Below are 25,009 nucleotides of genomic sequence, written 5' to 3' on the forward strand. Positions count from 1 at the left end.
TTAAAGACCCAATGCAAAAATGGGACTCTGAAATGAATAGACACTTCTTAGATGAAGAAGTAGAAATGGCAAATAAATATATGAAAAAATACTCAACATCACTGATTGTTCAAAAAATGAAAGTTAAAACAACACTGAGATTCCATCACGCCCAGAAAGAGTGGCTCTTACCAAGAAATCAACCAATAACAAATGCTAGTGGGAATGTAGGGGAATAGGGACCTTTCTCCACTGTTGGTAGGAATGTAGATTCATGCAACCACTGTGGAAATCAATGTGGAGAGTCCTCAAAAAACTAAAACTAGAGGTCCCATTTGAACTGGCTATTTCCCTTCTGGGTATCTTCCTGAAAGAATTAAAAACATCATACCACAGTGTTGTCTGCACACCCATGTGTGTGCTGTGTAGCAGCACACAGTTTGTAACATCTAATGTTAGAAACAGCCCGAATTCCTATGAACCAATGAATGAATAAAAATGATGTGGATTTTTATACAATAGAGGCTACACAGCCATAAAGGATAGACTTGAGACTTTTATAGGTAAATGGATACACCTTGAGCCCACACTCTTAAGTGGAAATAAATAGAATATATGTGTGTAAGTATTTCATTGTTTCTCTGGTGTGAGAAACCAAGAGAATAAGTAAGGACTGTGTGGTAGATATTATGAATAGGGAGAAAATATTCAATTGGGATGAGGAATTAGGGAGCTGGGAGAAGGAATGGAGGGAGGGAAAAATGAAAACAAAGCTTTTGTAGGTGAAAGGGCAAAGAGGAATTAAAAGGAGGATAAGACAATGAGGAAAAAAAGGAATTAAGATAAATCATGCACAGGTACAAGGTCCCTATGATGAAAGTGATCGTTGTCTATATTTAAAATGTACTAAAATACTTCATAAATAAATTGAAAAAGAGAGAGAGAAAATCACTCTCTGTGATTTTGGATGTGATTTTCCGGAATCTGCAATTTTAGATCTGTGTCCAATTCTAGACGTATCCCTGCTCATGCTGATAAATAAAGAAAGCAATCTGATTATAGATCTATGTTATGCGCAGTTACTAGCAGGAAGTAAGATTAGGTTGAAGGTGCAAAAAGAGTCCTATACATGATACAGTTGAGAGCTGGGGATTTAGCTCAATGGCATAAGTACCTGCCTGGCAAACGCAAGGTCGTGAGTTCAAGCCCTGGTACAAAAAAAAGAGAGATTTTTGAAAAAATGGTAAATATTTAAATTTTTAAAATTTATTACAGTGAAAGACACATTGTCCTTAATCCCCTTCAAAATGTTTCCCCTTACTTTGAGCCCATTTATCCCATGATGATGGCCACTTTCTGAAGCAGCTCTGGCTGTCCTTTTTCATGAGTGTCTTTACTTGCACTGTAGCTACCTGAGTATCCTCATTTGGTCTCGAGGAAGAGCCATCAGTCACATGGTGCCGGATCCAGAGAACAGGTGTATGAAGACATGGTTTAATGTTTTTTACAACCCTGCCTTTCCAATGGATGGCATAGCAGCAGCAGCATACACCACATTTTTAATAATACCTAAAAAAGATGTTCATGAAAGAGGACTTCCAGAAACTCTTGGAACAATGGAAAAAGTGCTTTGGAAGTGAGCAAGAAAATTCTGTGAAGGTTTAATAGCAATGTGTGGTACTAGAATAACTTTTTTAAACTTTCATAATGCATTTGGCTACATTTGTCTCCATGGCCTTTACCTGTGATCTCCTCATAAATGGCATGGAAGCCATCAAAGTTCTTGGAACCATCAGAGTGGAAGAGGACATGGAGTGCAGAGCCCGTGCTCCGGACAGGGGCTGGCCGCTCGTTGCCACAGAGACGCTTGATAACGGGGCTGTCGCTGTTGTCTCCATCACGGATCTCCACGTAGTCATATTGGCACATGTAGTCAAACTCCAAGCTCAGCATGACAAACCTGCAGGTGGAACAAGGTGACAGAAGGGGTAGGTGGGCCCTGGGAGGTCCTGAGGGTCAACAATGACAAAGCACCTGCCTTCAAGGAAATAAGCTCTGATGAGGAAGACAGATAATAAATAAAAAAGGAAACACAAAAACAAGGTAATTCCAAAGAGGAGGACTAAGCACTATGCATAAATTAACCAGGGAAAAGCACGAAGTGCACAAGTTTCCAGCACAGTGCAGTCAAGGAAGACCTCTTGAGGACCTGCTACGTGAGCAGAGATTTAAATAATGCAATGGAGCCTGACTTGTGAAGATGGTGGCTTAGAGTTCCAGACAGGGGGCTCTGTAAGCTCAAAATCTCTTGGGCAGTGATGACGCAGCATGTTTGAGGAATGGGAAGAAACTCCAAGGTGCTTGAGTTGTGAGTGAAAGACAGAGTAGCAGGAAGAGATGCCCGTGAGAAGAGCTAGAGGCAGATCCTGCTTGGTCAAGAGTTCAGATGATAGTCCAAGCCCAACAGAAAGCCACTGGAGGTCACATGACAAGGTAATCACTGGATTTAGACTCAGTGGAGAGGAGACTGCAGAGCTACAGAAGTGGAAGCAGTGGTGAAGCCAGTTAGGAACTAGGATAACATTCCAGTGAGAAACAGCAGTGGTTTGAAATAGACAAGCAGCATTGTGGGTGGAGGGAGGTGCACGCTTTGAGATTATTCAGCAGGTGATACATATATGTATTTTTTTCATAGAATGGATGTGTTGCGTGCTAGAAGTGGAGCATCATAGAGGACTGCTGAGCTTTCAGGATATTGTGTATAGGTTTCCAGCATTAGAGTTGCATTTCAACAAGAGACTCAGGTTAAAAATAGATGGAAGGGAATTTTAGATTTCCATGTCTCTCGGGTTCTTTCTTGGGAAAATTAAGTGCAATATTTTACATTTGGGATGATCTTGGAGAGGTTCTTCAGAGACTTTGAGGGAACTTATTTTTTGGTCCCTGAGTTAGCCTTCCTGATGGAAAGCCCAAGTGATGAGCCTTTTTACCAACCCAAAGACCTCAGGATATGGGGAAACTAGCTCACAGGCAGTTTCAGTAAGCAGTAATGAAAAAGAGGCCAGTTTTGCTAGAACCTTCCAATTTGGAATTCCAGGTTGCCCCTTCTAGAGGACATTCAGGAAGCCAGCCTGGATGTGGAAACCTCCGAGGCATTGATTTACCCAGAAAATACTTACAGAAAGTTTATACCTTACAGGATCAAGGATTTCAATCACTTGCACTCTTAACACTGTTCAGAGAAGAGAAAAAAAGAGAAGAATAGAAAAGAACAGAAAAAAAGAGAAGAGAAGAAAAGAGCGGGAAGGAGAGGAGAGGAGAGGAGAAGGGAAGGCAGGGGAGGGCAGGAGATATCGGGGGCGATGAGGGATGTCAGAGCTACTCTGTTCCCACACAGAGGAAAATGTGAAGCATTATGTCTAGCAGAGGAAAAACACTACACTGGAGTGAGAATAAAGTGCTTTTCCCCTTTGTCCTCCATTGCATTACAGTTTCCTGGTGGCCTCAGAGTCCTGAACTATGGCCCTAACCCCTCACCTCAGTTGGATGATAAACCCGGGTTTGGCATGAATGGTCCATTCGCAGTGAGCATTCAAGGGGTAGCTCTCCAACAAAATCTGACCTTTTGGGGCTCGCAGAACGTGGCCACATCCTGAGAAAGGAAGAAAAGGTTGGGACATGGAGATTTGGGTCAAAACAAAAGAGATGGTAGAAGGCCTCCCCAGCATCTTTGAGCTCATTCCATACCACTGAGAACAGAATGAAGAGATATGAGGGAGAGGAAATTAATATTCCTCAAGCACTTAGAAATGTGCTAGGTAATTTGCATAAATTCATTCATTGAATCCTCCTCACAGCTTGGGAAGCGATGTGGCAAGCACACAAGTTTTATCACCTCGGAAAACAGAATTAGAGAATTAAATAAAAACTTGTTACTGGGTTTTAGAGTAGAGAATCAAATCTAAACACATCTAAGTATAGAGTCCAAGCCTCTCTATTGTCCTGTCTCTCCAAGATTTCCAAGATTCCCCGTGTCAGCTCCACTTAAAAGGACACATCAGAAGAGAAGGGTCCACAGCCCATGTTTCCCTTGCTCCATCCATTTAGAAAACGTTTGTGTTAATCTGTTCTATAGCCAGTTAAGTGACTGATGCCCTTTAATACATGACCTCAAAAGAGGTAGATAGCTTCCAATAAATTGGGCTGGACTGGAAGCTCTCAAAATTTTTCTTGACAGGGCTGGGGATTTAGCTCAGCGGCATAAGTGCCTGCCGGGCAAGCAGGTGGTCGTGAGTTTGATCCCCGGTACCGATAAAAAGGAAAAAGACAAAAAAAAATTTTTTTTTCTTGTTCCCCAGTCTTTTTGTTCAGGATCTTAATAAAACCACTAATAATCACACCCCAAAGTTGAAAAAAATGGAAGGAAGGCTTCTCATTGAAACCAAAGTAGGGACCTAAACTCCTCCACCCTCATGCTCTCCAGATTCCCTGGATTACTTCCACAGGCATCATCCTTAAGATCCAAAAACTGCTAGTCTTTAAATTACATAGTATTTTCCACTCACGGACTACCCAGACCTCTTCTGGGCCTAAGCTTGTCTGCCACTCAGACACTTGCTCACACTGCCATAGCCAAGCCAGCCTCCCCTGTGATACCAATGCCAGGCTTTGAATTTGCCTTTCCCTTAAACTAGAAGACTCATGTTCTTCTGCATCTCCTTTCTTTGGGAGTTAGGCTCAAATAGAACTTCCTCGAGGAGGTCTTCCTGGATGATCTAGCTGAAATAGGTTCTCCTGTGCTATAGCCACTATCCAGACACTTAAATTTCTTTGTAATTCACATCACTAACTGAAAATATTTAAACATTTAAAAATCCTTATTTCCCATAGTAACCCTGGGACCTCTTCTAGCTTGTATACCTAGAATGGAACCTGGCTGGTGTTCCATAAATATCTCTCGAATCACAGACAATTATTCAATTTATTGGAATGATATCATTTGAGGCCAGGCACTCGCTAAACACTTCACAAACCTTATTTCATTTACTTCTCATGGAAGACCTAGGCAAACATTGTTCATCTTCCCATATCCTGGACCCAGAACACTAAGATGGAGAAATTAAATAACTTCCACAAGATCATATGGTCAGAGAGTCCAAGGACCCCATAAATTACTGCAGTCACTGTAAAGTTAAAAACAGGAGGCTCCTGAGTCTGACTGCCGTGGTCTGAAAGCCACTTTGAGCCTCAGTAGCTGTGCAGGCTTAAGCAAGTTACTTTTCCTCTCAGAACCCAGTAAATCTGAGTCAGATGTCAATGAAGTGATCCTTGCTTTATTCAGATCGTGAGGCTCCAGTCTGCTTGGGCATGGAAACCCCATAGCAGAATCAGTAAATGTTAGCTGCTGCTATTGGGTGGCAGATCAGGGCTTTGAACTTGGGTCTGTCTAGTCCTATTGCTGGGTCTCAGCTGGTACATTCAACTGTCTTAGGGACTTCCTGCCCTAGCCTCCTTCCAACCCATTATGAAGCAGCAGGATTTTTCTTTTCCCTCCCAAAAAAGATATATGAAATCCCCCTCCTTGGAAGTGCACATTCCTCTTCCAGCACACCTCACACCTTCGTCTTCGTCGCCCACATCTGCCCATCTGCTGCAGGGCTACGGAAATGCTACGCTAGGTGTGAGAGACAAAAAAAAGAAGTCTTCCTGTGCAGCCCCCACCCCTCAGGGACTGGCAGCTTCCCAGCCTCCAAGGTGTTAAGTCCCAGCTCCCCAGCGAACCTCCTGGTGGAAACCCCAAGTGAGAACCAGCAGCAAATGCTGCCAGCCTGTTTCTGGTTCCTTCCACCATATGGAAGCTGGAATCAGAGAGCCAGTTCCCTGGGCCCCTCCCCAAATGCAAAAGGAGCTGGTGCCCAACCTCATTCCTGGTCCTTGGCAAGTCCAGTGGGACTTAGGCCAGCTCCAGGGTTTCATGCAGCTGACAGAGGGCTCAGAGCCCCCAGCTCCACCCAGTACCAGGCCCAGCCATGCGAAAATACTGGATTGCTTGTTCCTGCAGGTCCAGAACACATCCAGTGTCTCAGCTCCTCATCATGCTATTCCTTCTCCCACTGAAGGGAGGACAGAATTGGCCCCAAGATGGAGAACAACTCCCAACCAACGAAAGACAAAGAGATCCCATCTTGGAAATGTGCTTGGAAGCAGGGGTCTAAGGTGAAAAGGAAGAGGGGGAGGGGCCCCCACACTCCTCACATCAAGCAACTCTTCAGCTCCCCTCCCACTCTACTGGCGAGTGGTCGGCTTGGGTGCAGAGACAGACTAATTGCACCTCTCTGTCCAGGGCAGAACAGTGAACACATCCCAGCGTCCCTGCCAAGGAAGTGCCATTGGCCAACCAAGCAGGTGGTCTTGAATTGAAAGACCAGAGCCAGCAAAGGGCCCGGAAGACATGTTCAGATTCCCTAACAAGGTCTTGCTGCAGGGGGAAGGAGTGTGTGTGTGTGTGTGTGTGTGTGTGTGTGTGTAGACGGATCTGTCAGTAAAGCCAGACCATCCTCAAATCCTGAGCCATCCTTGCACGTTGCTGTAGGTTGAAATAGGGATAGCTGGAGAGACTCAATTTCTTTTTTCAGAGTCAAAAGGAAACCTGCATCAGTTTCTAAACTAATAAAAGAGCTGGAAGGTTCCCAGTAAAAGCAGACACCCCCAGAATTCACACAGAAATCTTGTCATCTCTAGCTTTAGACGTGAGGAGAGGGTGGCAGGAGAGAGACACAACACACTTCTGAGAAGTAGTTCCTTTTTGTTTTGCTTTAATCCTTCCTCTTAGAAAGAAAAAGAGGACTATGACAATCATTCAGGCAGACACAGCCATGTGCATTTTCTTTTCGACTTTTAAAGATAACTCAGGAGGCAGAACTCAGTCTATGAAGCCAGACTAGGACTGGAACCCCGGAGAAGTTCACTTTATTTTCTGAGTCTCATTTGAAAAGGAGAATATTTTTTCTTATTTGCTTGCCTAAGGATTAAGTGAAATATTATATTTAAAGTCCCTTGGCATTGTGCCTGGTTTTAGGACATAATGTCTTAAAAATGCTCAATAAGTGACAAGAAATATTATTATTTTTAAGGGTTATCTGGATTGGAGACTATTTTGGCACAAGAATCATAGAGGACAGTCAAGGCTCTGACCCACTGCTGCAGACTCATGAAGCCACATCTCATCACAGACCAGGACCTTAAACTCACCAGTCCCAGACACCCAGACAGTGCTGGCAGAGACAAGACCTGGATAAGAAGACGTGAATTGATCCACGCCCTGGCCAGGAGCAGGAAAGAATCCTCCACCTTCCATGTAACTTGAGTCATCCCATCATGATCTCCCAGGCCCTGAGAACAGACAGGGCCTCAAGCTCCAACCTCTAGGAGTAAGAGGTGAGCTCTGGGGTGAGGTTTCTTAATTTGCATCTCGGCCCTGCCACTGATAAGCTATGTGACAGCAGGAGAGTTACTTTACTCCCTTGTCCCTTGAATGGCTCTGATGAGGATTGCAGTGGGGGTTCAGTGAGCATGTAAGGGCCCTTAGAATGACATCTGGTTCATAGCAAGACTAAGTGGTGGTTTGACCATGGGTTCAGACCTTCACTGGGTACAGTTACGGGCCCATGAGTCAGAAATCCACCACTCGCCCTGTGATTTGGCTTAAACCTCAAGCCAATCATGAAACAATCATGAAAGTGTTTGGTCCTCTCTGGGCACAGTTCTGTAAGAATAAGGTCATTATACATCTTGTTCACACTTTTATAGGTGTGGAGCCAGTGTTCAATGAATTCTTAACTGAATAGTGGTTGTATCAAATAAACACCTCTTACATTAATTAAGCCATTTTTAAATTAAACAACTTCCAACCCCAGAAAATCTTTTTTTAAATAGGGTCTCACCAAGTTGTCAAGTTGCTCAAGCTGAGCTGAAATTAACAACCCTCCTGCTTTCCTGTTGCTTTTTATATCTTCTGCTGCCAGGAATGTTTGCCCTTCTGCCTCACCACTCTGCCTTGGAGCCAGCTGATAATGGACTGAAACCTCTACAAACTGTAAGCTAAATAAACCTTTCCTTCCTCAAAAAAATCCTACTTCCACAGTCTTCCAGAGGGCTGAGGGTATAGACATGCACCACCACACTCAAACCATTTTAACACATTCCTGCCAGTTTGTCCACCTGATGGAACAGTCATGCATATATCACCTCAGAGCCACCTGGCAATAGGACATACCAACTACAGCCCTGTCGTGAACATATAAAATGACCTTTCCATTCAGAAGGAATGATTGTTCAGCAAAAATAGTATCTATCACACTACCACAAAATATATTTGCTCCTTGAAATTGCCAGGATACTCACAAAAAGTGCACATGAAGACAGCTCCAATAATCCAGCTTAAAATATGGAGTAACAGAAAGATCATGGAGTGACTACTTTCCGTCTCTTGTCTGTGTTTCAGTGTGGCTGATTTTTGTTAACCTGTCTTTAGTTTCTTTTCTTTTCTTTTTTTTTTAACCGAGGATTGAGCTCACAACCTGGCATTTGCCAGGCAGTCACTTAAGCTGCTGAGCTAAACCCCTAGAACCCATGTCTTTAGTTTTCTCATCCTTTCTTTTGTGAAGAATAAGCTCTTAATCCCCTCCAATTGATTATTTTATTTCAGATATGCTTTTCTAGTTCTAGAATTTTAATTTGGTTTTTGACATTTAGAAATTTTGCCTAAAATTTCTTGTAACTGTGGTGTTAGTTACTTTTTTCTCCTTACTGAGCCAAAATAGGCAACACTTGAAATTAGGGAAGGAAAAGTTTATTTAGCTCACAATTTGTAGAGGTTTAATCTGTAATCAGCTAGCTCCAAGGCAGGGTGGCATGGCTGAGGGGCAACAGTCCAAGGTGGCAGAAGACAGCAAAATTAGCAAGAATAAACACAGGAAACAGCAAGCCTTTTTTTCTCCCTTATGCAAGCTACCCATCCTAGGGTGGGTCCTGTATACCCAAGCTATCTCCACATCCTCCTCTTGAACAGGCTCAGGATGTTTAGAAAGTGTGGACCCTGGCACTCTGCTGAGACAGTAAAACTTCTAAACTTCCCAAGCTGACACAATGAATCAACCATTACTCCATCTGCAAGCATAAACAGGCACCTTAGGGCAGATCCTTTACATCCTAGGATATAGAACTGCTGAGTTACTTAGCTGAGCTTGTAAACTTCTCAAATTGACACAATGTATCAACCATTACACCATCTTTTCTCTTTTTTAATATATATTATCTTAAAGTTATTCTAAATTTCTTGACTGACAATTCGAATATTTAGTCATGTATCATCTATTTCTTTTGATTGATTGTTCTCTAGACTATATATTCTCTTGTTTCTTCACAATAGGAAACATACCATCTCTTTTGGTTGGGAATAGGCTTTTCTCTTATACACAGGCAGGATGATGGACTGATCAGACTGATCCAATCAGGAGTTGGCTGGTTTATGACAGGAGAAAGGGTATAATCTCACTAGAAGGGCCGAGAAATTCAAACACCAGGAACATAAACAAATCTCTTTTTGATTTTTAAATTTTTTTCCCTCCAATTTCCTGTGTTACCATGACTATAAGACTAGAACACTGTGAGCCTATAAGATTGTGAAAATTTGATACCATAAGTTTTTAAAGTTGCATGACTATACCATTGCAAGGTGTGCTTTTCCACCAGCCTCTGTTTGCTCAGCAGAATTAAGAGACTCTTTGGTGGGGAGGGTTATGTTTGCCTTGGGTTTCCTCTAGATTTTTGTCCAACAGTCTGGTTGGTTTATTCTCCTTCTGTGGCAGTCACCCTCTTTCATTTACCCTGCCACCAACCTCAGTAGCTCACCCAAGGGATGAAGTGTCCTGGATCACTTGTCCACCTAGGAAGTACTTACTTCTCTGGGCATTAGTTTAATTTTTTAAATGAGGATAAAACAAAATAAAACCAGTCAAAACAAACCAGTCTAAAAGATACAGAACTTCAAAATGTTATGAGATCAACAATACTTACCATAGTGCCTTTTGATGTCTTCAAAATAGCTGCAGATAACTTTGAATATAGTGAAAATCAAATAGAATAGAATAAAATAGAAACATTAAATACAAAACAATGAATGCAAACAGGACTTCAAAACAAGCCAATGGTAAAGCCAAAATTGCTGCCATAATATATCTTGCTATCTTAGAAATCGCTGCTCCTATCATTAGATTTAACATAATCAAACGAAACAAAAGAGAGTAAAGCCTAACCCAAGAAAACAATGGAAATAATATAGGACTTCGAAACAAGACCATAGAGAATGAACAATGCAGTAACACTCAGAAGGTCCCCCTAGGTGTCACTCTGAGTACCACTATCCTCTGAACCTATGATCAGACCACTGGCCCTAGACCTGCATTGTTAGTGAAACACCAAGCACTACAGGCATCCAATTGCATTTCACCTCCATAGCTGTCACACAGCCTGTGTTTCTCCAAATAAGCCGGTCACTTATGACAGGATATGTGAGTGTGTGTGTGTGCGTGTGCGTGTGCGTGTGCATGTGTGTGTGTTTGGTACTTCCTGTTTGCCAGTCTCCCGGGGGCCCATGCACAGTGCTGCTTTCTTGACTGGGCTTGCTTGCTGGTGCGGCTTTGTTCTCTCTAGCCCCCATCCACAAATGGTGCTGACTCACAGGGAGAGGCTGGGATCTGTCTCCCTCTCTGAGTTTTAGGCTCCATGTTGACAGATATTTGATGGTTTAAAAGGAAACTATGATTTTGGGAATGGGTTATCTAGTGATATCTTATTTGAGCAGGACGGAAACCCTTTCATGTATTCTGTACACTCCCAGAAACTGAGGTATGGTTGATGAGTTCTTAAATATATGGAATCCACTGTACAAGTCCAAACACTAATTTTCCAGACTCCAAAAAGCTCCTCTGACAGAAAAATATAAACTATTGTTTACTATCCAATACTTGTCTTGGGAAGACTACCTCCTCATTCTTTTATCTCTTAGAGAATTCTCTTCTACCGTCCTATCGTCCTTTTTTGGCCCTATATTAATTTTTTCTCTTGCTGAAAACACACACATTCACACATATACAACAAATAAGCAGCACAACAGAAAGCTCATTGCATGGCTCTGGTTTGGAAATAAGAATAGCATTAACCATTTATTAAGCAGATGCTATTTACAAGAACTCACATTAAGGAATTTACAGATAGTGTTCATTAACACTCAACAACAACAAAAAAAGAAACCCTCAAAGGGCTACTGTTATTATTTTCATTTTGTAAATAAGAAAACAAGATTTTCAAAGATTGAGTAACTTTGCTCAAAGTCACAGAAGAGTAGAAATTCAAATCCAGATCTTACTGGGTCTAAGTCAAAGTTGCTAATAACCACACAATACCAGCCCCAGACTGGATCCAATTGGGCATTGTTCTTTTCCTGGAAATGTCAGTACACAAAGGAGTGGATTAAAAGGAGCCAGTTTTCAATGACTCCACTGCAGGTGTCTGTCTCTATCCTGTCTCTGTCTCTGTCTCTGTTTCTGTGTCTCTCTCTCTCTTTCTGTCTTTCCCTTCTCTCTCTCTCTCTCTCTCTCTCTCTCTCTCTCTCTCTCTCTCTCTTTGTTTCCTTTCCTTTGTTCTCAAGTTTTCTCATTTTCTCTTAATCATTTCTGATTGAGGTTCAGATATCAGCCTGACAAATCATCCTCTCTGATATTCTAGCTACAAAAACATTTTGGGCATGGCTTATGTCCAGGTCCTTTCCTTCTCTGCCTCTATCCAAAATATGACTAAGAAGATAAAGGTGTTAGAGCCCATAATCTCTCCCCACAAATCCTCTGTCATCTGGGATGCTTTCCTATAAACTTCTTAGATCTTCAGTATCCTTCAGGGACTGAAAGGTTAGGATCACCACGATCCCAGGCACCAGTGTAGTATTCTGGTGCTGAGCCCTCTCACTCCATTCTCTTGGTGGATAAACAATTCAGAATGAGAGCTAAGTTAAATAAATGCCACCCCAAAGTTCAGCAAGGTGGTTTCATTGAAGAACTCAAACTTCCCAAGTGAAGAAGTTTTGAAGGAGGTCTTGGTTTTGACTTCAGATATCAGACCCTCTACTAGGCAGCATCCACACCACAGTCCCTAAGCACAGCTCCCCTCACAGAAACCCAGAATCATGGAGAAATGACTGGTTTCAAGACTCAAGCATAGAAAACAAAGGTGAACTTGAACTACTAGGGAGAGAGGCCCAAGAAAGCATAGAATTCCTTGAAAAAAATGTGTGGAGCATCTGATGCAATCTGATTATCAAAAGGAAAAGTCACATTAACATGATAAAATGTGAGGGGAAAATTCATGAGTGTACAGTGCAAAAAGAAAAATGGAAAAGTGGGAAAAAATTGGAAAAATGAGAGTATCAGGTGAATCTAAATAAAGTATATGAATGTATGTAGCCTTCTCAATGCTTTGTAGATCTGAATTTTTTTTCAGTTAAGAAGTTCAGGAAAGAAAGATAAAATATCCCCACTGGCTCTTAGTGGGGATATTTTGAGATTTCTAAATCTATCTTCCAGAAAATGTGAATGAATGCTCCCTGGGCTCTCGCCTAGACAATCCCTTCGGGCAGACACGAATCAGACAGTGGTTAAGAACAAACAAAGCCATAGTAAGTCTTAGGACTCCCACGAGGTAGACTAACGCTGTCACAAACTTTGTCAAGGACAGTGAGCAAAGGAAGGGACGATTGGGTCTGTCAGTGCTCGGTGTACTATCACTGGAAGATAATCATTCTGATCCTTTCTGGCGCTTGTCTGTGACTCCTCCTCCTGTCTAAACCCCCATATGGTAGGGCAAAACAAAAGCAGAAACAAAAACGCAAAATCCCTGCAGAGGGCACTGGGCAAGAAGCCCTCCTTCCTCTTGCAGATAAAGGACCATCTGAAAGGATTGCTTGGGCGCCATCTGCTGGCTAAATGCTTGTACTGCCTTGCGGCTCCTCCACTGTGCCCCAGCCTGGGCAGGGCCACCCAGAGCGTTCAGCAATCCTTAACCCAAGAGGCAGCGCTGTGGCTTCTACCTGGCAGGTGTTCAACCCACAGTGGCATAAATTACTCCCTCCTATGAATTGTCTTCACATGAATGTGGTACCGATGAGAGCTGGAGACGCTAGGAACCCCACACAATCAGGCTAGTGTCTTCTTAGAGCCAACCCTTGTTCCCACCGATGGACTCTTCTGTCCTTGACAGCTTGCTGTGTAACCTGGTGGCCAGCCCGGCGCCCCACGGGAAATGCTCCATGCGCGCTTGTGGTTGGGATAACAGACCCTATGTGGGGTGAGGCTGTCCGGACAGGCATGGTGGAATTGAACAGACACAACCCGGCCAGTACAGAAACAGAATCAGATAAGAATCTGACCTTTATTCTTTTTGTTTTCTTCATGCCAATGACTGCAATCCAAGTTGTGCTTTTCTTAAACCCTTCCTCTCTAAATTGCAAGCCCCAGATGGCAGAGATCATGTCTGTCTACTTCCCATGCTGTGTCCATTCATGAAATCATTTTTGAATGAAATGGTAGACTAATAAATAAAGCTCTACTCGGCTTGTCTTCTGGTGATGACTGGCTGCCCTGAGCTACTCGTGCTATCCCTGAGAACACCATGATTCTGCTCATGGACACCGTCACCACCCCTGCCATCTAGATTCTGTAGAGCTGCCTCTCTGTGCACCCACCTCCTGTCTAGTTACCATCAGAGTTACTGATCTCTTACATGCAAACATCAGGTCTTTCCTCTCCCTTTGTCCCCTGCAAAAATCCCACTTGCTCCCATGGAGGGTCCGGAGTATTTTAGGAAATGTCTGGGCCCCTCGCCATCAGGATGGAGCGAGCACACCTGTGCCCAGTCATGTGCGTGACTTCTTTTGGCCAGGGTTATGGGAGTAAATGGGATATGAGCAGAGGCTTGAAGCATGCTCCTGGCTGTGGTATGGCCTCATGAGCTCTGGGACTCACACTGAGAAGAGGACACCTTCCTTCTGCCTTTCTGCTTAGGCCTGCAGTTTGTAGTTCAACCCAGGCCAGCACATACCAGGTATGATCAAACTATATGCTTTCTTTTTTAGTGCATTATAGTGAAAGACTAATATCACCACTAATCTCCCTTAAAACATTTCTCATTTCTTCAAATTCACTTATCCCATCATTCTTACCACTTCTTGAAGCTGTTCTAAAAGACCCTCTTTTGCCTTTTTAGAAAAGGTGATCAAAAATAACAATGAACACCGTGGCTGAGAGTCTTCCAACAGAAACACAGGCTCCTGAAAGCAGCACAGTGGGTCCTCATCTGCCTGATTCATCACATCTAGTATATTGCAACTTCTGGCTCTTCCCCAAAATCAAACTTTCCATAAAAGGTAAGTGTTTTGTTTGGGGGGGGTTGTTTTGTTTTGTTTGTTTTGGTACCGGGGATCAAACTCATGACCTCACACTTGCCAGGCAGGCACTTATGCCACTGAGCTAAATCCCTGGCAAAGGTAAGTACTTTGAATTCATTCAGGACACTGAGACAGGCACAACTGTGCAACTAAAGAAGACTCCCAGAGCTGCATCAGAAAGTGGCAAGGATGATGGGACCTGTGTGCTCAAAGTGAGGGAGAATATTTCGAGGGAGATGCAATGTGCCTTTTACTGTAATACATCTTTTGAAAATTTAAGTGTTTACCATATTTTTCAACCACACCACATAAAAACAGCATCCATACCACTTGTGAAAGCTTCAGTTTGGAACTCCACTCTCGAGCCACAACACCACTTCCATTCACATCCTCCACTACTACAAAGCCTAATTTCTCACCTCATGAAGTCTTCCAGTCCCATTCTCCCTCTATCAGCCTCTTTCTGGGTTCATGTCCTTCTTAATCTCAGCCACATTTTAGCTAACAGTTGGTGTGACCCATGCCCAGATGTCCTAGTGGACTATGTCACCATATAGGAGCTGCCTCTGGGTCCCTAACAGGAGCCTCGTGTTGCATCTCACACAAATGTCCCAAACCTTGGGTACTGCTAAGCCCCAGCTGCACTCCACCCTGCTCTTGGCAAAGATTTCACTTTTGATTTCCCAGAGAAAATAGAGGAGAAGTCACTAGTAAGAGGTGGCACAGGACCGAGATTAAGAACCAGGGGTCAGGCATTGCACAGACATCGGCTTCCCTGGGGTTTACTCCTCAGTGTGAGACCTTGGGCAAATTACTTCACCCCTCCAAGCCTCAGTTTCATCATCCATATGGTGACAGTGCAAATTTCATAGGACAGTTGTATAGATAACACAAGACATGCCACATAGGTGCTTAGTACATCTAACGCGTGATAACTAGCAATTGGACATACGTTACCAGCCTAGGACAGGGGGAGGAAATTCTTTTTCCTTTAATCTCTCACCCTTGTTCTGTGTCTTACTCTTTCTTAACTTTATTATTTCCACTCATCCCTTCAGCCTCTGATACTTATCAGCTCATACCAGCTCACAAATCCATTTAAATCTTAATCTTTAAAAAAATTTTTATTTTAGCCAGGGTCTTGCTGTGACATGCAGGCTGGCCATGAACTTGCTTATGTAGCCCAGGTTGGCTTCTAAGTCATAACAATCCTCCTGCCTCAGCCTCCTGAGTGCTGAGATTACAGGTGTATGCCACCACACTCAGCTAATTTAAAAATTTTTCCACAATTCTATTTATTCCTATCAACTATCACCCCATTTTGCCCACCCCTGATTTATTATTAAAATTTTTTTCATTTATATTATTGTAAATGCTTATTTAGAAGTTGTCTCTACCTTTTGTCTCTATTTCCTCTCCTTCACATCTTTCTTCTGCATATATGTATGAAAATACTATGGCTAAGATCAGCAGTCACTTTGCTACCAAATACAGAAATCTCTTGCTGATCCTTGGTCCACTTGACCTTTCCTCAGCTTCTAAAACAGCTTCTTAGAGCTTCTCCACCCATCTCTCGGATTATTCTTTTGCACCTCTTCCCTGGTCTCTTTCTGTTTTCATTTTGTTTGTTGTGCTTTCCTGACATTAGCTCTCTGCTCATCTCATGCTTCTGAGTCTCCCTGTGGGAACTCACTAGTGCCCGTAAGTGTATATTAAGTCTCTGCAGTTCTCCTGGGCTCCAGGAACCAATTTCCAAATGTCCACAAGATCTCCTGTGCTTGCTCTAACTCCCTCATCTCTCAAGTGCAAGACTCTTGCTTCCCCCACCAAAGTTCCCTTCTTTTGTTACTTTCTTGACAGCATCCGCGTCTACATACTTGCTCAAACTGGGAACCTGAAAGGCAAAAACTTCCCTCATTTCTTTCTCCATGCATTGAACTGCTAGAATCGTGCTCCTAACTACTCTGGACATGGCCCTGACTCCATTCCAATGGACCCACCACATGCTGCCCCAATCATCTGTCAGATGTCACTTCCCCGATCAAACCATTCAATATGTACTCTCTGTCATCCTCAGAGTGAAGTACAAGATGGGTCTCACTCCTGGCACGCTGTGCTCTTCCCAGCCCGTCTTGCCTGGTCTTCCTCTCCCCTCTCACCACTCCCTAACACATCCTGTAGATCTAGCCACACTTGCTCCTCAGGCTTCCCTGCACAGACCTTGCATTTTCCCACTCTGACCACACTGCTTTGTCTACCTGAAGTGCTGTCCTGTTTTTCCAACACCAAAGCAGAACTCAGCAGTCACCCCTATTCTCTAGGACTTTCCCTACGTGGATTCCTGTGATTACTTGTTCTCTTATTTACGTTTTCAGAGCACTAAATCCCAACTTCCTGGCTTCCCGCTGTAAGAACTTAGTAATGCCTAAATTCTTTACTTAATTTACCTCCCCACAGAGCCTTGTATGATTGAAACCCTGCCAGCCACTCCAGCTTCCTCATGTGCCTCTTCCTCAGCCATGTGTACAGATAAGAGTAACCATGTACATGACCCCAAAACAAGAGAAAAATCAACAGTAATTGTTACATATATTAAAGGTCAATGTGAAATGTAATGCTGTGTATCTCTGTTTTTCCTAAAGTATTATTTTTTATTATGAAGAAAATATAACCAAACATCATAAAACAGAATAGAGTCAATCTGAACAAAGCAGTGAACGTGATACAGGACTTCAAAATAAGATAACAGGAGATCAACAATGGCTACCACAATGCCCCTTGTCATCTTCAGAGTACTACCTATACCATCAGACATAGTAAAATCAAATAAAGCAAAACAAAACAGAATAAAATCAATCAAAACAAAACAATGAAAGTGATACAGGGCTTCAAACAACATAATAAGAAATCAACAGTGGCTGCCGTAATGTATCTTGTTATCTTTGAAATAGCTGCCCATGCTATCTAATATAATAAAATCAACAAGAAACCACAATAAAACCAAACAAAGCATAACAATGAAAATGATACAAGGCTTCAAAATAAGATTGTAAGAAATTAACAATGGCTACCACCTTCCCGTTTTAGATATTTCCTCCCCTTTCACTTTCACAATATCTAATGTGCGTTTTGGATCCCACTAACTCCTTCAGCTTTTCATACTAGGGAGACAACACGATGTTCACCCATGTGACTGTGATTTCACTCATGATCTCTTGAGCATGATCTCAAGTTGCATCCATTTACCTACAAGCCTTGTGATTATCCTTCTATATAGCTGGGTAGCTTTCCATTGTATAAAAATGCTGTATCTTTCTTATCCATTCTGCAGTTGATAGGCAAGCTACCCCTACTTTTTTCTTTTCCTAAAGTATTATTAAAAGAAGTTTTAGTTTGGGACCTCTTACTATGTCAGCAATTAAGGAACGTATAAACATTGTTATATACTTACTGTACTAATTGAGCTATTACTTTATATTTCCTAAGCATAGTGCTAAATGTTTCACACATATTTATCTCAGGGAACTCCCAAGTCAACCCAAGGCAATAAACGTCTCTTATTTTTCCTATTTCCCATTTGTATAAAGAGGACATTAGTATTGACAATGTCAAATGACTTGTCCAGTGTTACATAGGAGTAACAGGAAAAATCATTACTTAAATCTAGTTCCATGTCATTCAAGAGCCTGTGCTCTTTTTTCTTTTTTATGTATCTTCTTAATGTGTCTTTGTGATACATAATATATACATTAATCATGAGCAATTGGTCCATGCGTTTATTACACCTTGATCCTTACTGTTTAGAGCCTGATACTCTGTCTCTTAGAACAGCTGCCAGAGAAAGACCAGGGTTACATCTTCCAGCTAACTAACTTGGAAAATAATCTACCAAATCCAAGGTTAAATTTCCATGAAACTACCCAAAATAGCATCAAAGTTTTACAACTGCAACTAAGATTAGTATTTTAAAGAGTATCTGTATCTTGGATAATTTGATCCTTAGGTTCACCTTGAAATAAAGATCAATCCTCTCCCTGGTTTAGTTACTTCCCTCAACTGTGGACCATATACCTCTTCCTTTGCCCTACGAAGCCCCCTGAAACTCAAGCAAAGCATGCCAATAACACTCCAAGCACCATCTCTGTAAACTTAAAAATCATTCAAACAAAAAAGCACTCCCATTGTAAGACCACCTCATTGCTTCTGACTCTAGTAGGGAGCATACAAAGTAGGCTTAATACTATAATAGTAACATGTACATTGATCTAAATATAGACTCCCAGAGAGATGGGTACCAACTGGGGAACTGCAGAAGGGAAATTGTAGACTGAGAGAGAGGCTGTATTTCTACTGTTTTCAGATTATTGAAACTCTGAAGGGAACGTTAATAAATATTAAGTAATTCTTTCAGATCAAGTAGAGACTTTCTTTCCTGGGATAACCTCTTTCCTGGTATGAGGCCGATGTGTTGTGGGTTCTGGGGATTTAACTCATGATTTGAAGAACTCCACCAACAGAAATGGATATTTTAAATGCACTACTCCAGACAATATTTTTGCAACCTTATTCAACATTTGCTCCAGAAATGCACAAGATACAGGGAGGGTGCAGAGCACCCTTGCTTTACTGAGGAGAGAACCCAGCTCAGAGACCAGCTAGAAACCTGAGAGCAGATTCCATAACCCATACCCAACAGATGGAAAATACATCTTTTGTTTTTATAGTCTCACCGAGAAATCCTTCTAGCCATAAGCTTTCCAAAACTCAGATTCCAGCAAGATAAACTCAAGTCTACTGTAAGCTGAGGCTTGAAAGTGATACACACAGAAGCTGGAGCTCGCAACGTAGGTACTTACGCATGCAGTCTCCGCCATACCAGCCCGCTCTGCATTCGGCACAGTAGAAGCCCTTGATATAGAAGTCGTCCAGGGTGCCGCCCCAGGAGCCATTCCTGCAGCTCTTGCAGTTTTCAAAGATGGTACAACCTGGAATATTTCCAAGAGGAACATCAGCCTCATAAGTTCCAACAGTCTTTGTAGGAGAACAGCCATGCAGTTTCTCAAAGCCCTGTCTCTGTGAGGAGCTTCTGAAAATAGAAACATGCCCTGACCTTTAAGAAAATGGCTCATCTCAAGGAAAATGTTAGAGACACCAGGATTCAGACAAGGGAGTTTAGGAGAGGGGTCTAAGTAATCTCCCCAGTTAGTGGCTCATGTTTTAAATTGACAGAAAATAGCTTGTAGTAAAAGGCAGAATCGATTGTGTTTCTTCTTTTTACAGATATGTTTCATTTTACAAAAGGATATTTAGAAAGCAAAAAGCAAAAAGAATTCAATAAAAGATCTAAAATTGTATCACCTATTTTAATAATAAAATTCTTAATTTTAATAATAAAATTCTTAATTAAATTTTTAATTTTAATAATGAAATTCTCTAGGTGACACAATTTTCTTAAAATTAGAGGGATGCTATATTTTATATAGCTTCTTTTTATAACTCACTTTTTTACTTTATGGAAAAAAGATAAAACAAAATTTCATAACAAGATGATAGGAGAATAGCAATAGTTACCGCATTATATAATATTATCTTTAAAGTAGTTATTCAGAGTACAAGATATGGGGATAAAAAAATTTCCAAACAATATTAGCGCAAACCTTTCTTTTCTATGAACTAAGAGTCACTAACAGTATAATTAACTTACAGTTTTTCTCTTTTCACTTTCTTCCTTTCCCTTCTCTCCATCCTAGTTCCTTTTTACTTTTTAACAATTTCTTCCTATTTCACAATACCTATTATCCATTCTAGACCATATTTACTCTTTCCATTTCTCATACCAGGGAGACAATATGATGTTTATACAGGTGTGTTTACACATAGTGATATTACTAGTATTGTCTCAAGTTGCATCCATGTACCTATAAAAGTCTCAAGTTTATCCTTCTTTATGGCTGAGTAGTACTCTGATGTATAAAAATATTATATCTTTTTTATCCATTCCTTGATTGATGGGCATTTGGGCTGTTTCTAGGATTTAGCTGTTACAAATTGTGCTGTGATAAACATGGGTGTACAAATATTGCTGAGGTATTATGTTTTTAATTCTTCTGGGAAGATATTCAGAAGGGGGATAGCTGGGTCACATGAGACTTCTAATTGTAGTTTGGTTTTTTAACAGTCCTAGTTTTTTAAGGACTCTCCACACTGATTTCCATAGAAATTGCAGCAATCTGCACTCCCACCTACAGTGGAGAAGGGTTCCTTTTCCCTCACAGCCCCGTCAGCATTTGTTATTTGTTGACTTCTTGGTGATAGCCGTTCTTTCTGGGGTGAGAAGGAATCTCAGTGTTGTTTTAATTTGCATTTCTCTAATAACCAATGATGTTGAACACTTCATCATATACTTATTTACCATTTGTATTTCTTCATCTGAGAAGTATGTATTCATTTCAGACGCCCATTTGTGGATTGAGTCTTTGAATTTGGGGAGTCTGAATTTTCTTTTTTTAATTTTATTTCAAGAGAAAGAAATAAAAATACATGGAGAAAAAGGGTATAAATAATACAGAATTACAGAAAAAAATCCTACACACTTGTTTTTTATCTTAAAGAGGGTAAGATGAAATATATCCAAACAAAACAAAACAGTTCAAAAAGAAACAATTTAAAGAAATACAGATTTCAAAACAAGCCCACTGGAGATCTTCACTGTCTATCTTATTGTCTCTAGTTTCTTACCAAATAGTTGTTCCCCATCTTCACACACATTAAACACATACTGCATATTATAGAACTAATCAAATCACTCAGGATAATGAAGGCTTTTTAGGTCTTCAAGATCTGACATTGGGGAAGACACTAATAACTACCATAGTCTCTCATTCTCTTCATAGTAGCTGTCCTTATCTTTACATATGCTGCAATTGAACTTAAGAGACTAGACTAATATCACTCTGAACAGTGAACAATAGTATTGCTAGATTTTATATCATAATGCTACAGAATTAGCATTGGGTTTCTTAGTGTCTCTTCTTCTTCAGAGTATCTGTTCACGTAAATAGTTTTTAAAAAATCTTCTCATGTGTGAATTTCTACATGTATATCTATCCTCTCTGTATTATAGGGAAAAACAAATGATAACAAGAAAACAAAACAAATTCCTAGAAAACATGCAATGAAAAAGACACATAAGACCACAATATTAGGTGATCTACCATAGTTACTATTCCTTCTCTTGTTATTTTCAATAGACTTGTCCACATCATCAGATTTAATATAGTTAAGCATAGTATTACATAGCTATTTTTATAAGAACACAACTTTGAAAATATTGTAGGACTTGAGAGCTGTTAATACTCAAAACCAGTAGGGATATCTTTTACATCTTGTCATCTTCAGAGTAGTTGCCTCTACTTTTAGGGTTGATACTATCAAGCATACCAAATTCAAATAAAATCAGCCAAGGCAAAACCGCGGTCTAACGAATCAGATTCAAATAAGGTCAGTCATAGAAAGACAATGTAAGTAAAACAAGGTTTTAGTTTAAGTTAATAGGAAATTAAGGAGTGTTACCATGGTATAACCTGCTATTTTGGGATCAGATGTCTGTGCCCTCAAATCTGATAAGAGTGGACAGACTGAAACAAATTAAATTCAAACTAAACAGAGCAATAAGACTACTGTGACTTTTAAATCCTGATACACTATTAACAATGACCTCTGCCTTTTTTATACAGTATATCAAAGCTATCTATTCTAAAGATTATAGCTTACCGTCTCTGCCTCATGTCTGCTACTCCACTTTACTGCTATAATTTGTCCACCTTACTCCCTCATTCCACTGTCTGCCCTGTTCATTGAGGCCTCTCTGCCACTGTTGGTGGAATCCTGGTATCCCTTCCTCTCCCTCTCTGGAATGTCCTTCAGCACTCTCTGTAGGGTTGGGTTGGTGGCCACGAACACCCACAGTTCCTCCTTGTCTTGGAAACATCTTATTTCTCCATTAATTTTGAGAGAGAGTTTTGCTGGCTATATCAGTCTTGGTGGCAAATTATTTTCTTTCAGGGCTTGGAATATTTCTCCCCAGGCCCTTCTCGATTTGAAAGTTAGTGTTGATAAGTCTGTTGTTATTTTGATAATTTTCCCATTGTAGATTATCTGCTTCTTTTCCCTGGCTGCTTTTAGTATTCTGTTCTTTTGGTAGATTTCTGGAATCTTGATTATTATGTGTCTGGGTGTAGATCTGTTTTGGTTGTAGGTAGCAGGAGTTCTGAATGCCTCATTTATCTGGATATCATTTCTTTTTCCTATGCTTGGGAAGTTTTCCTTTAATATATCTATGAATATTCTTTGTATTTCATTTTGGTTGCTCCTGCTTCCTCGCTCACATGCTTTATTCTTGAGTTACGCATCCTTTTGTCATCTTTTTTAAAAAATGTTTTTGTCTTTTTCATTTTTATCAGTACCAGGGATCGAACTCATGACCGCCTGCTTGCAAGGCAGGTGCTTATGCCGCTGAGCTAAATCCCCAGCCCCCCTTTTGTCATCTTCTAGCCTTTGAATTGTTTCTGGTTCCTCGTTATTTTTAAGAGGTCTTTTCTTTCACAATCATATATCATAAATCTCTCTTCAAGTTTCAAAAGGCTAACTTTAGTTTCTGTCAAGGCATTTTGCCAGTGTTCAATGGAGTTTTTAGTTTCCTGGTAATCTCTTTGGATCTGTTTCATGTATTCTAGGTTATGTTTAAATTCTTCTTCAGAAGTTACTCTTTCTGATTTCCTCCGTTCTTCCATCTGTGTTCTCTTGGGTGGGGCTTATCATTTCTTTGATAAATCTATTTATATCTTGCCTCATTTGGATCAGAAGTACAGTTTTAAATTCATCTATGAGGTCATGAAGGTATTTCTTTATTTCAGCTGATGCTGTGTCTAGTATTGGATGGTTACTGTGCAGGTTCTCTTCTGTGTTTACTTCTCCTGGGCTTATTTTCTCACGTTTGGCAGCTGGAGATTTTTTTTTTTATTTCTATCTCTTGTCATGTTTCTGGTGTCTTTCAGACTGGAGTGTCCTGGGATCTCTGGCCCTCTCCATATTGCTTAGGGCCTTTCCAAAGCATGCTGACTTGAGTTTTTGCTGCCCTCCTCAATTTGCTATTATCTGAGGTAGGCAGGGTGCAGGCTAGCCTCCAGCCTCTGTGCCAGTCAATCTGCAAGTTAGGCTGTACCTTGTGAATGTCACAGAGTCACAACTATTTTGTATCTGCTTATTGGGTCCCAACCAGAGGCGTGGCTCAGCCCCAACAGATCCTGCCAGTTCTCTCTGCACCAGAAGTGGCTAACTAATGTCACTGCGGCACAGAGCTCTGCCCAGATCCCAGCTGTCCTCTACCAGACCTCTCTGTGCCAGGAGCAACTATCTGATGTCTCTGCTGTGCCAGGTCTGCCCAATTCCAAGATGTCCTCCACCAGTCCACTCTGTGTCGCTGATGCTGTCCTGGTGGTGGGCTCTGCCCAATTTCAAGATGTCCTCCAGCCAGTGACAGCAGCCACTGGACCCAGTCCCTAGTACTCACCGGGACTCAATGCAGATCTTCCTCTTGGGTCCACTGTACACTGCACCACTTGCCCTCACTGCATTCCTGGCACAGTGTGGATCAGTCAGAAAACTGCACGATGTCTGGCTTCAGAGCTCCAGAGCTTCTCGAAGTCTCCTCTGGCACAACCAGGCAGCCCTGGCTGCTTCGTGGGCTCCCAGGTCTCAATTTCCAGCAGTTGCCAAAAGCCAATACAGCTTTTCCTCTTGGATCCACTGGTCAGTGTGCTGTATTAAGGGTGCAGGATTCACAAACTCCCGTTATCGGCAGCCATGGTCTCAGCACAACCTTAAATCCTCCAGCTGCGCCTAGTACAGCGTGGAACAGGGCTCAGTGAGTACATCAGGATTCAGCTCTCCATCCGCACTTTTCCTTCCTTTTCCCAGTTTTATTTTTCCCTTTGGTTACCACCTTGGTTAATAAGAATTGTTATCTATTCGTCTGGCCCTCTCCATGATGTCATACTCTTGCATCTAATATGATTTCTCTGAGGCTGATTTTTCATAGCTAAATGGATACAACTTGAGACCATACTCATAAGTGAAATAAATCAAACTCACTTGTGTAAATACCATATTGTCTCCCTAGTGTAAGAAATGGTAAGAGTACATACGATACAAAATCCTCAATAAATAGAGGAGAAAGATAAGAATTTGCCCAAAGGGCAAAAAATACTGTCTCAGGGAAAAAGAAAGGAAATGAAAAAGTAAGGGAAAAGAAAAAATATCTAAAATTGAATAAACACACTTAGGATAGCTAAGACGATTGAGCTACAAATTCTATAAGTTCTTGGAACAGAACAGTTAACATTTATAGGATTGGAACAATTTTGCATGTTAGTGATTGGTGATCTGACCCTAATAACACCTTGTTTTGAAGATCTATATCATCATTGTTTGGGCTCTTCAGTATTGTTATTTGTCTTTTTTGTTTCATGTTTT

General features: G+C 41.3%; 1 protein-coding gene and 1 long non-coding RNA gene across 6 annotated transcripts in view; one reads left to right on the top strand and one right to left on the bottom strand.

The window, feature by feature from the left end:
* Positions 1–25,009, bottom strand: part of Pamr1 (peptidase domain containing associated with muscle regeneration 1) — a 178,031-nt gene that overhangs the window by 31,789 nt on the left and 121,233 nt on the right. For all 5 annotated transcript variants that reach the window (XM_063227778.1, XM_063227777.1, XM_063227776.1 and 2 more), the window contains 3 exons: positions 19,333–19,461; positions 3,517–3,631; positions 1,722–1,939 (listed from right to left, as the gene is read on the bottom strand). In XM_063227778.1, coding sequence (XP_063083848.1) covers positions 1,722–1,939; positions 3,517–3,631; positions 19,333–19,461 — 462 coding nt within the window. The remainder of the gene's footprint in view (positions 1–1,721; positions 1,940–3,516; positions 3,632–19,332; positions 19,462–25,009) is intronic.
* On the top strand, positions 12,709–17,091 carry LOC134470936 (uncharacterized). The gene is made up of 2 exons (XR_010040202.1): positions 12,709–14,455; positions 16,934–17,091. It is a non-coding gene; the product is annotated as an uncharacterized LOC134470936 (long non-coding RNA).

Source organism: Cavia porcellus, unplaced genomic scaffold (genome assembly GCF_034190915.1).
Source record: "Cavia porcellus strain 051 isolate PalLab524CR breed Dunkin Hartley unplaced genomic scaffold, mCavPor4.1 scaffold_17, whole genome shotgun sequence".
NCBI classification, from domain to species: Eukaryota; Metazoa; Chordata; class Mammalia; order Rodentia; family Caviidae; genus Cavia; species Cavia porcellus.